Genomic DNA, 12,437 nt, shown 5'->3' with positions numbered 1-12,437 from the left:
AACTAAAAAAGAGTAGCAAAGAAGCATGATTAAATACTGAATGTATAACTTGGAATCTCATCTGCATTAAAACTTTGTCTACAATAGGTGGATTTTAATAATTTATCTCCACAAACAAAATCCTTCTTCTTCCACGAAGAATTTGAGATACTCAAGCAGATGTATATTTTGACTTTGAAACCTAAGCGCATCAAGACACTTAATGCAATACAAGAAGACAACATTTCTAAATATGCAAGCATTCTTAGAGAAGGCCTGCCATTAAGTTTTTGGAACAATTTTATTTTCAAAAATAAATTAATCCATTTCAGAATCTCATCCCTGAAAATAAATACTTGCAAAGAAAAAGTGCCATTGCAGTTGGTGTTACTACTACAAGGCTCTGCCAAAAGCAATCATTGTGCCATCTGGTTTGACAAAGTGAGAGAGCCAAAGAGTAGCCATTCAAGTAACAGCTTTTTATCTCCATCAGTAAACTCACTGCAGATTACTATGGTTGGGATTCAAAATCTGACTAATCTGGGAATCAAGCCACACTCCATAGCTCAGCTGACTCCATACTAATGTGCATCTTGAGTACAGCCTGCTCTTTCTTAATCTAATAAATTACCCTCCTGTAAAATGAGCTCGTCCTGGGAATAATCATACAAAATCATGTTTTTGCTGCTGTTCCTTCTAATTCAGGTTATTTTACACACGCTCCATGACAACTAGGAGCAGGTCACTTCAAGATTTGCCCTAAAGTTGCTTCAATATTATATCTTTGCTTAATGAGAACCAGATCATTTAGCCCAAGATTTTATTACCGGCAAATGACTTTCACCTCTTGACCATGTATTCAAACTTACTTGGAATGGACAATGAGAGAATGAGGATCATTATTGCAGAAATGTTCAGCAGTGTCAATGACAATTAACAGTTTATTGAAGTCAAATTTAAATAGACTAAACAGCTAGGGGAAAAAAATCCCACAAAACCTTTCTAGTTAGCCTTCAAACAATTCTTTGAGAAATGGCTGTTTCTTTGTTTTACCTAAATATGCTTTAGAAAACACACACACACACCATGAAAGAGCTGCTGTATACTTTTCACATGATAATATCGGCAAGATATTAAATAACATAATGAAAAAAAAATTAGCACAGCCTTCCAAAGGAACCAAAGTGTTGACACTGTGAAGTTATATACCTACGGGTCAAATGGAGCTGTTTTCTTACGGTACAAGTTAGATTTTAAGAAATCATTCCAGAAATCTGGCCGTGGGTACTCAAATAACAATCTACACATTAGAATAAAGACTAGATGTACACTTGAAATGAATGTGACATTGTGTGTCAACTATACTTCATTAAAAAGAAAAGACCAGAGTTACAACAGGAGTCAGAGATCCTTACTTGAGGAATAAATACAAGGAAATGGCACTTGTTTACAACAAAAAGTAATGAAAAATTAAGAGGCAATCATAAAACTAGAAGGTACCCATGCTTGCTACTTTTTTCGGGAAATAAGATTTTGCCTTCACTACCTCGGCAGTAGGTACAGACTACTAGTTTCTAGGTACATGCTAGTAACATTTTTAATGCCATTACTGGCCTGAGGTCAAAATTCTACCTATAGCATTTGGAAAGAAAGCAATCTCTGATCATCACAATGCAGCAATTGGACAAATGAAGAAAAAGAAAAGAAAAATCCGAAGATGCTGATATGACTCTGATGTCTCATAGGCAGGTATTTGGTGCTTTATTCCAACATAAACTTATGTTTAAATTTAACCATAACAGCTGGGTAAGAAGCAACTTTCCCCCATCCCCCAAAAGAATACTAAGTGTTCCTTGATTAACTCCCTAAGAGATAATACTCTTCTAAACCTGTACTCCAAAACTTGGGATCATTACAGCTTACTGCCCTTAGAGTGCTTTCACTGCCTTCACAACCAAAGAGCTGTGGTGTTGGAAGTGATCTTAACATTTCATCTTCTCTATCCTCTCATTTCACAGTTTTCTACACTACTTTTCCCTTTAGATGCTGTTGTAGTAATGGTAACACTTCCAGTAATTCATCAACATAGCAACTTCCCTCTTGCTGTATTTAACTCAAAGCAAACTTCTGGGGAGCTCAGAACCACTGAAGTAAATGCTCACTGCCCCTACTTCTAATTCTGAAAGTTGGATTGTAGAAACATAAAGTGTTGTATTTGAGTATTCCCTAATGCCATATAATGAAGGAAAACGTTTGGGAGAATATTAACTGAGGAAACAAACTTACTCGACGTAGTATGTCCCATACTGAGGGTCCTCTATTTTCTCCCAGCCATAAGGAAGTTCTGGAAATTAAAACAAACAAACAAAACAAAACAAAAAAAGAAAAAAGAGATAGAGTAAAATGCCATATTCAAAATCAACAGAGAAGAATTCACCATGAGTGAATTTAAGTGTCTTTTATTTCATGACACTAATATTTGGGAGACAGGCAGAAAGCTGAGGACTGGCTTTAAAAGAACAAACATGGTTTGAGTCCAGTGGCTTCTTCAGTAGCTAGTGAGTGTCTCAGCAGGTAATTAGGAGCCCAGAACAAAAGATGACATTCAACTCAAAGGTGTTTACTCGAATCTGAAGCAACAAAAGTTAATTATTTAAAAAATCATCTGGTATAGATCTTTCATTTAAACAGCTTGATAATGCAAAACACACTTACCCTCTAGTTCAATACAGAAGCAGCTGCTTGTTCAATTTTTCACCATTATACATAAGTTTTGTCAATTATTTCTGTTATTCTGACCCATTTCTCCCCTTGAAAAAGCCTTGGATTTTTGCCATTTCTGGTGGGCAATTGAGATTTCCTTGAAATCTAAGAAAATATCTACTTTCCCTTGCATTAACTTGAGTTTCTCAAGGAAAATGTAAAATAGCTACTATAGTACCTTGGGCAGAATCCATATTTTCGTCTGGTAACAGAGAAATATCTTACACAGGACTATTACATATTATTCATTCCAGGTAACTGATCAATGAAATATACCCAGAAAAACTGAAGGTAGCTGAACTTCTGATAGCTAATAATAATAATAATAATAAAAATAATAATAATTCTAGTCTTTCCAATAGAAACCCTGTTTCTTGACCTTTCTTGGCCCTGTCAAAAAAGAATCCTCTTTCCTTACCACTCTGCCTGTTTTCCAAGTTAATGCTTCTGAAGAATCATTTTATTAGTTAGAAATGGATTAAGTTGGCAGGAATGCTTCTAGCAGGTGGTTTTAGTGCTAACAACTTATACACAGGAGTCCAGCAAGAAGGAGTTTGTTTTAGAAACCCAGTTATACACTATGATGATTCATATTTTTGTTTTCAATTTCTTTTAGTGTTTTCCTGCTAGGCTGAAACACACACATGTGTACACAATGTATGTTAGACAACAAATAGGCTTAGAATATATCCAAAGATTTGTTAATTTTCCCTCATTTAGCCAAAGTTCTGATGCACTGACTTTTTCTTTTTTTTTTTTTTTTTAATTTATTTACGATAGTCACACACACAGAGAGAGAGGCAGAGACACAGGCAGAGGGAGAAGCAGGCTCCATGAACCGGGAGCCCGACGTGGGATTCGATCCTGAGTCTCCAGGATCATGCCCTGAGCCAAAGGCAGGTGCTAAACCGCTGCGCCACCCAGGGATCCCTGCATTGACTTTTTTTTTTAAAAAGATTTTATTTATTTATTCATGAGAGACACACACACACACAGAGGCAGAGACACAGGCAGAGGGAGAAGCAGGCTGCATGCAGGGAGCTGGATGTGGGACCCGATCCCAGGACTCCAGGATCACACCCTGGGCCGAGGGCGGCGCTAAACCCCTGAGTCACCCAGGAATCCCCTGATGCATTGACTTTGTAAATAAAAATTTCATTGTAATGAAGCTGACAAGCTATATAAGCTATTATGCTCTAATAAAATTATTTCACATTCAGAATAAAGGGGGAAAATAGATAACTAGCTTCTTGATGTAAAGCTCTGAATCACCTTCACCCCTTTTTTCCATCTTATTTTTCTGCCTGTGCGTGTATATGTGTGTGTATGTATACATACATATGTATATATATACACACACACCCCAATTGATTGATTGATTGGTAGTTCTGAAGCTTGGTGAGTTTTTGTAATTTTTCTTTTGAAGGACCTGGCTGAAATGTCTGAGATGGAAAAGACAGGAATAGTTGAAAATGGCTATGTGAAAACAGAACAAAACAGCTGAGAATGGGATCCTGGGTGGCTCAGCTGTTTAGTGCCTGCCTTTGGCCCAGGGTGTGATCCTGGAGTCCCAGGATCAATTCCCGCAGTGGGCTCCCTGCCTTGAGCCTGATTCTCCTCCCTCTGCCTCTCTCTCTGTGTCTTTCACGGATGAATAAATAAAATCTTAAAAAAAAAAAAAAAAACAGCTGAGAAGACTTGAGACACACTTCAGCTCACTTTGATCATCCACAGCTATGAAGCAAATAATTGTCAATTATGTAGGTACAATATTTTATGACAGGTAACCATTACATGGAGAGGAGTATTTGTTGGATTATATCTGGAAAAAATGTTCTTTAATAATATTACACAAAGCATTACCATTAAGGATCCTCCATGAAAGAGATCTCTTTTAACAGTTTCTTGAAATAGCATGGGAACTGAGTGATGCTGAGTGAGGATGGATCCTCTGACTGCACCATAACTGAATTTATGCTTTCTCTTTAGAAAGTTTGGCAAACTACAAGAACTGTTTAAACCATTTGATATCTAAAAAACTCACAAGAATGTATTAATACTTAATAAGGATAAAAGATCAACATAAATATATTTCAGCATTAATCTGGAAGTAGATTCAATATTTTATTTAGCAACTAACAAAGCACAAAACTTTCTTTGGTTTTTAAAATTTTTTTTATTTTATTTTATTTTTTTTTTAAATTTTTTTTATTGGAGTTCAATTTGCCAACATATAGCATAACACCCAGTGCTCATCCCGCCAAGTGCCCCCCTCATTGCCCATCACCCAGTCACCCCACCCCCAGCCGCTACTTCCCCTTCCACTACCCCTTGTTCATTTCCCAGAGTTAGGTGTCTCTCATGCTTTGTCACCCTCACTGATATTTTCACTCATTTTCTCTCCTTTCCCTTTATTCCCTTTCACTAATTTTTATATTCTCCAAATGAATGAGATCATATAATGTTTGTCCTTTTCTGATTGACTTATTTCACTCAGCATAATACCCTCCAGGTCCCTCCATGTTGAAGCAAATAGTGGGTATTTGTCGTTTCTTTTTTTTTTTTTTAATTAATTTTTATTGGTGTTCAATTTACCAACATACAGAAAAACACCCAGTGCTCATCCCGTCAAGTGTCTGCCTCAGTGCCCGTCACCCATTCCCCTCCAACACCCGCCCTCCTCCCCTTCCACCACCCCTAGTTCGTTTCCCAGAGTTAGGAGTCTTTATGTTCTGTCTCCCTTCCTGATATTTCCTAACATTTCTTTTCCCTTCCTTTATATTCCCTTTCACTATTATTTATTTATTTATTTATTTATTTATTTATTTATTTATTTTCCCTTTCACTATTATTTATATTCCCCAAATGAATGAGAACATACACTGTTTGTCCTTCTCCGATTGACTTATTGCACTCAGCATAATACCCTCCAGTTCCATCCACGTTGAAGCAAATGGTGGGTATTTGTCGTTTCTAATTGCTGAGTAATATTCCATTGTATACATAGACCACATCTTCTTTATCCATTCATCTTTCGATGGACACCAAGGCTCCTTCCACAGTTTGGCTATTGTGGCCATTGCTGCTAGAAACATCGGGGTGCAGGTGTCCCGACGTTTCATTGCATCTGAATCGTCGTGTCGTCTCTAATGGCTGAGGAATATTCCATTGTATACATAGACCACATCTTCTTTATCCATTCATCTTTCGATGGACACCAAGGCTCCTTCCACAGTTTGGCTATTGTGGCCATTGCTGCTAGAAACATCGGGGTGCAGGTGTCCCGACGTTTCATTGCATCTGAATCGTCGTGTCGTCTCTAATGGCTGAGGAATATTCCATTGTATACATAGACCACATCTTCTTTATCCATTCATCTTTCGATGGACACCAAGGCTCCTTCCACAGTTTGGCTATTGTGGACATTGCTGTTAGAAACATCGGGGTGCAGGTGTCCCGACGTTTCATTGCATCTGAATCGTCGTGTCGTCTCTAATGGCTGAGGAATATTCCATTGTATACATAGACCACATCTTCTTTATCCATTCATCTTTCGATGGACACCAAGGCTCCTTCCACAGTTTGGCTATTGTGGACATTGCTGTTAGAAACATTGGGGTGCAGGTGTCCCGGAGTTTCATTGCATCTGTATCTTTGGGGTAAATCCCCAGCAGTGCAATTGCTGGGTCCTAGGGCAGTTCTATTTTTAACTCTGAGGAACCTCCACAGTTTTCCAGAGTGGCTGTACTAGTTCACATTCCCTCCAACATTCTCCACATCCTCTCCAACATTTGTGGTTTCCTGCCTTGTTAATTTTCACCATTCTCACTGGTGTGAGGTGGGATCTCATTGTGGTTTTGATTTGTATTTCCCTGATAGTAAGTGATGCGGAGCATTTTCTCAGGTGCTTGTTGGCCATGTCTATGTCTTCCTCTGTGAAATTTCTGTTCATGTCTTTTGCCCATTTCATGATTGTTTGTTTTTCTGCTGTTGAATTAATAAGTTCTTTACAGATCTTGGAGACTAGCCCTTTATCTGATATGTCATTAGCAAATATCTTCTCCCATTCTGTAGGTTGTCTTTGAGTTTTGTTGACTGTTTCTTTTGCTGAGCAGAAGGTTCTTATCTTGATTTAGTCCCAATAATTCATTTTTGCTTATGTTTCTCTTGCCATCATGGATGTATCTTGTATCTTGCAAGAAGTTGCTGTGGCCAAGTTCAAAAAGGGTGTTGCCTTGTTCTCCTCTAGGATTTTGATGGATTCTTGTCTCACATTTAGATCTTTCATCCATTTTGAGTTTATCTTTGTGTCTGGTGTAAGAGAATGGTCTAGTTTCATTCTTCTGCATATGGATGTCCAATTGTCCCAGCACCATTTATTGAAGAGACTGTCCTTTTTCCCATTAGATAGTCTTTCCTGCTTTGTCGAATATTAGTTGACCATAAAGTTAAGGGTCCACTTCTGGATTCTCTATTCTGTTCCATTGATCTATGTGTCTGTTTTTGTGCCAGTACCACACTGTCTTGATGACCACAGCTTTGTAGTACAACCTCAAATCTGGCATTGTGATGCCCCCAGCTCATGTTTTCTTTTTTAATATTCCCCTGGCTATTCGGGGTCTTTTCTGTTTCCACACAAATCTTAAGATGATTTGTTCCAACTCTCTGAAGAAAGTCCATGGTATTTTGATAGGGATTGCATTAAATGTGTAAATTTCCCTGGGTAACATTGACATTTTCACAATATTAATTCTGCCAATCCATGAGCATGGAATATTTTTCCATCTCTTTGTGTCTTCCTCCATTTCTTTCAGAAGTGTTCTGTAGTTTTTAGGGTATAGATCCTTTACCTCTTTGGTTAAGTTTATTTCTAGGTATCTTACACTTTTGAGTGCAATTGTAAATGGGATTGACTCCTTAATTTCTCTTTCTTCAGCCTCATTGGTAGTGTATAGAAATGACACTGACTTCTAGGCATTGATTTTGTATCCTGCCACATTGCCGAATTGCTGTATGAGTTCTAGCAATCTTGGGGTGGAGGCCAAGTGCACAGTTGGCCGAGCATCAAACAGAGAGGCTCAAGGGTCCAAACTATGGGGGTAAGTACAGGTGATGTCAGGAGGCATACCCAGTTGTGGAGATGGAGAGTAGCACTTCTAGCAAAAAGTTCTGAATGTTCCTATAACACTAAAAGCAACTGTGGCTGCTCTACCTTAAGAAAGATATAATGAGGATGACCATATAACATATCGCCCACTTCTAAGAGTAAAAGGGGACACTATTATTAATTATGCTGGGACAAAAGGAGTAAGCTGGGTTAGTCCAGGGCCAACCAAGACATATTGTCACCTTTAATGTAAAGAGCATTAGGGAGACACACTCATCTAATTTTTCAAATTTCCACAGAGGGGAAAGCAGGGGAGAAACACTCCAGTTTCTCTGAGCCCTCTTCCGTTCTTCTCTAAGGAAGAAACGGTGTCTGATCTGCCTGAAGAGGTTGGTTGGTTGGTTGGTTATTTATTTATTTATTTAAAGATTTTATTTATTTATTCATGAGAGACACAGAGAGGCAGAGACACAGGCAGAGGGAGAAGCCTGACGTGGCACTCAATCCTGGGTCTCCAGGATCACACCCTGGACTGAAGGCAGCGCTAAACCGCTGAGCCACCTGGGCTGCCCTGCCTGGAGAGTTTTAGAGAATGAATTCAGTATGCTTGGCTCAGGGTCTCTTGGGTTCCCCTCACTGTTCTGGATGTGAGCCTGCCGGCAGAGGGTGCAGTCAAGTCTGATTTGCCTGCCTGCAAATCAGAGGAAGCTCCAGCAGAACAGAGGTCAGAGACTGAGTAGTGAAGGCTGCCTCCTAAAGGGGTGAAATGCCAGTAAGCCCATGTAGATGCCGAGCTAAAGCCATGTTCACTCATCAGCTAGCATTCTAAACCAACACTGTTTCCTGGATCTGATTTCTCTATAGACTCCAAACAAGTGAATGAAGACAGACTTTACTATTTATGGCTTCCTCCCAGAACTTCATAGAGATTAAAAAAATATTTTTAAGAAGACTGAAATAATCTGAGGGATAGAGTAGTTTCTTTCCTTCCTTTCCCTCTCTCCTTCTTCCAAACATTTAAAAAGAAAGAGCAACAGGGATTGGAAACTATATAGGGAACAGAGCAAGAGGAGAGGAAGAAGCAAATATGCCTCTGAGCATCTGGCCCGGATGACTATGAGCATGGTGCCTATGACAGAAAGAGGGATGGGGTGACTTTAGGAGAAAGATGTTCAGTTTCGTTTTAAATATGTGTATTAGAAGTGCTACTAGGGCAATTTTTTTAAGTCTCAAATGCAGTAGGAAATACAGAAACAGAATTCAAAACCGGACAATATTAGAGATTCAGTAAAAAGTCCAGCTATAATTAATTAATAGTTAAAGGTCTAATGATAAATACATTCTACAAGGGAAAACAGGGAAAGGCAGAGAACTGAACTGGAACAATCAGTGTACAGGAAAAGGAAGGAAGACCAGAAATAGAGACGTGCCCGAGCAAACTAACACCACATTCACAGGCTTTAAAAAGTCAAATTCTCTGGTATTACATATCTAGTTGAAAGTAGCTGGTTCACCATATGGAATCTACTGATGAAAGCCTTATAGACAAGGGCAGTATGTTATAAACACCCAACAAAATACAGAGATCTTAAGTGCTCATTCAGTTATAAAAATGAGCTTTGGCAATTTGCATGTCCTTCCTAACTGCCACCCCAGCAAGGTGGAGGACATATTCATCATTCCAGAGAATTATTTTAATTCACCCACTTTCCCATTACCCACATTTTCCAAGTGCTATCAGCATAGATGGGTCTGCCTGTTGTTGGACTTTAATTAATGGATAATTGAATACCTGTTCTTTTGTGTCTGGCTTCTTCTATTCAATAAGTTTCTGAGATTGTTGAGTGTTATCAATAGTCTTTTCTTTTTTACTGTTGAGTAGTATTTCACTGCATAAATATACCAAAAATGATTTATCCATTCTTCTGTTGATGGGCATTTGGAATGTCCCCAGGTTTGAGTTATTATGAATATGGCTGTCATGATCTTTGGGGAACATGTGTTTTCATTTCTCTTAAGACAATGCCTCATGGGCAACTGTGCAAAGTTCTCCAGAATGGTCACATAATTTACATTCCCACCAACTAGTGAAAGTTCCAGCTACTACTCTACAATCTCCCCAATCTTTGTTGTTCTCAGTGTATTTGACTCTAGCCCTTCTAAGAAGTGTGAATGACCTCTCGCTGTAGTGATGACTAAGGATGATGAGCAACTTTTCATGTCTTTATTGTCTAATCCTTTGTCTTCTTTGGAGAAGTGTCTGAGTTCTTTGGCCATTGTGAAAAACAACTTTATTGAGGTATATTTTGCATATCAAAATTAATCTGTCTTAAGTGTTCAAAACAATGAGTTTTAATAATTTACTGAGTTGTGCAACCATCACCACAATCCAGTTTAAGAACATTTTGGTCACCCCAGTAAGATCCCTCATGTTATTTATTCTCTACCCCCATCCTCACTGTTGGGCAACCACCACTGATCTACTTTCTATCTCTATAGATTTGCCTATTCCAGACATTTCACATAAATGGAATCATGTAGTAGTTGGTCTTTGTGTCTAGTGTCTGTCACTTAGCATAAAACATTGAGGTTTGCTCATGTTGTAGTACATATACTATTTCATTCCTTTTTATTGCTGAATATTATTCCACTAGATGATTACACATTTTATTTATCCTTTCATTAGTTGATAGATATTGAATTGTTTCTACTTTGGGGCTATTATGAATAGTGCTACCATGAATATTTACACGCAAGTCTTTGTGTGGACATATGTTTTCATTCCTCTTAAGTAGATACATACCAGTAGAATTGTTAGGTGATACAGTAAATCTATTTTTATCCTTTTAAGAACTGCCAAACCTCTTTCTAAAGCACTTGTACCATCTTACATTCTGCCCAGCATTATACTAGGGTTACCATTTCTTCCTATCCTTACCAATAAATGTTATTATCTGTCTTTTCTGATTATAATCATTCTAACGAATATACAATAGTGTCTCACTGTGGCTTCAATTTACATTTCCCCAATGACTAATGGTGTTAAGTAGCTTTTCTAGTCATTATTAAGCATTTGTATATCCTTTTTGGTGAAATGTCTATTTAAATATTTTGCCCATTTTAAAATTTGGTTGTCTTATTAATGAGTTATAGCCATATTTTACAGATTCAGATATAATTCCTTTGCCAGATACATATTGCAAAGCCTACAACTTTGTCTATTCATTTTCTTAATAGTGTCTTTTGATGAACAAAAATTTAAAATTTTTATTAAGTACAATTTATCAAGTGTTTCTTTTATGGTTCATACTTTTTTGGGGCCTAAGAAATCTTTGCTAATCCTAAAGTTATGAGGATATTTTTCTAAATTTTCCTCTAACAGCTTTAGGGTTCTAGCTTTTATGATTAGGTCTCTGATCCATCTGAAATTAATTTTTGTGTATGGAGTGATGTATAGTTGAAGTTCATTTTCCTTACAAATATCCATCCACTTTTTCCAGCACCATTGTTGCTCCCCTTTTCATTGAACTGACTTGGCAACTGAGCTGTAGATTAAGTGATCATATGTGTTCATCTATTTCTGGATGCTATACTGTTCCAATGATCTACTTGTCTATCCTTATGTCAATACCACAGTCTTGGTTATTGAGCTTTATAGTAATTCTTCAAATCTGGTAGCCTATGTCCTTTATCTCTGTCCTTTTTTAAGACTACCAGGCTAACTGGAGCCTTGTATTTCTATATGTATTTTAGAATTGGCTTGACGATTTTTTCAAGACAGACTTAGCGGGTCTTAACTGGGACTGTATTGAACCTAGATATCAATTTAAGGAAAATGAACATCATTAACAATAAATATTGTTAATTTATTATTCATAATAAAAATATTATTAATCCTGTGAACGCAGTGCATCTTCTCGATTACTTCAAGTCTTCATTAATTTCTTTCAGGGATATTTTGTAGTTTTCAGTGTATCTTGTGCATCTTTCAATAGTTTTGCTCCAAGGTATCTTTTTTTTCTTAAAATATCGTTGCAAACAATTTTAAAATAATTCCATTTTCCAATTGGTCTTTCCTAGAAATAATCTTAATATTGCAATCATGCTGAACAAAATGTATAAATTGTTTATTTTATAGATTGGAGTTCAGTCTATAGAAGGACTACCTGAAACTCACTCATAGCCATTCATTTTTTAACCAAGGTAAATAATTTCTGATTCAGTGATATAAAATGAATGCAAATTTTATTCATGCTCCCTCTATATTAAAGAAGGCATAGCAAACAATTTTGGTTGGAGTAAAGTCTATATTTATGTGTAAGACTATACTATTAAACACCGTATAATACACAAGATAGACAAGCACTATTACCTAAGAGTTCTTAGAGAAATTTTTCTACTAAGCAATAAAAATAGTGTGGGGGTAAGGGTATATTAAAGACTTTCACTAAGTCTCTACTAATGCTCTAAATAAAAGATCAGCCACAAATACTAACATATCTATCCTAGCGATACTAAATTAAATATATTTTTGAAGGTTCAATAGCCAATAATAAGGCTACCCTGTAGTTAAGAATGTATCTGATTT

The 12,437-nt window shown here is 37.2% G+C and overlaps 1 protein-coding gene across 6 annotated transcripts in view; it reads right to left on the bottom strand.

The window, feature by feature from the left end:
- The window catches only part of MAGI3 (membrane associated guanylate kinase, WW and PDZ domain containing 3), a 234,726-nt gene that overhangs the window by 52,357 nt on the left and 169,932 nt on the right, over window positions 1-12,437 (bottom strand). For all 6 annotated transcript variants that reach the window (XM_025983311.2, XM_025983309.2, XM_072766497.1 and 3 more), the window contains exon 7: window positions 2,266-2,323. In XM_025983311.2, the coding sequence (XP_025839096.1) occupies window positions 2,266-2,323 (58 nt within the window). The remainder of the gene's footprint in view (window positions 1-2,265; window positions 2,324-12,437) is intronic.

This window comes from Vulpes vulpes, chromosome 8 (assembly GCF_048418805.1).
Source record: "Vulpes vulpes isolate BD-2025 chromosome 8, VulVul3, whole genome shotgun sequence".
Classification (NCBI taxonomy): Eukaryota; Metazoa; Chordata; class Mammalia; order Carnivora; family Canidae; genus Vulpes; species Vulpes vulpes.
Note: the sequence above shows the minus strand (reverse complement) of the source record. Positions and strands in the feature narration are given on the sequence as shown.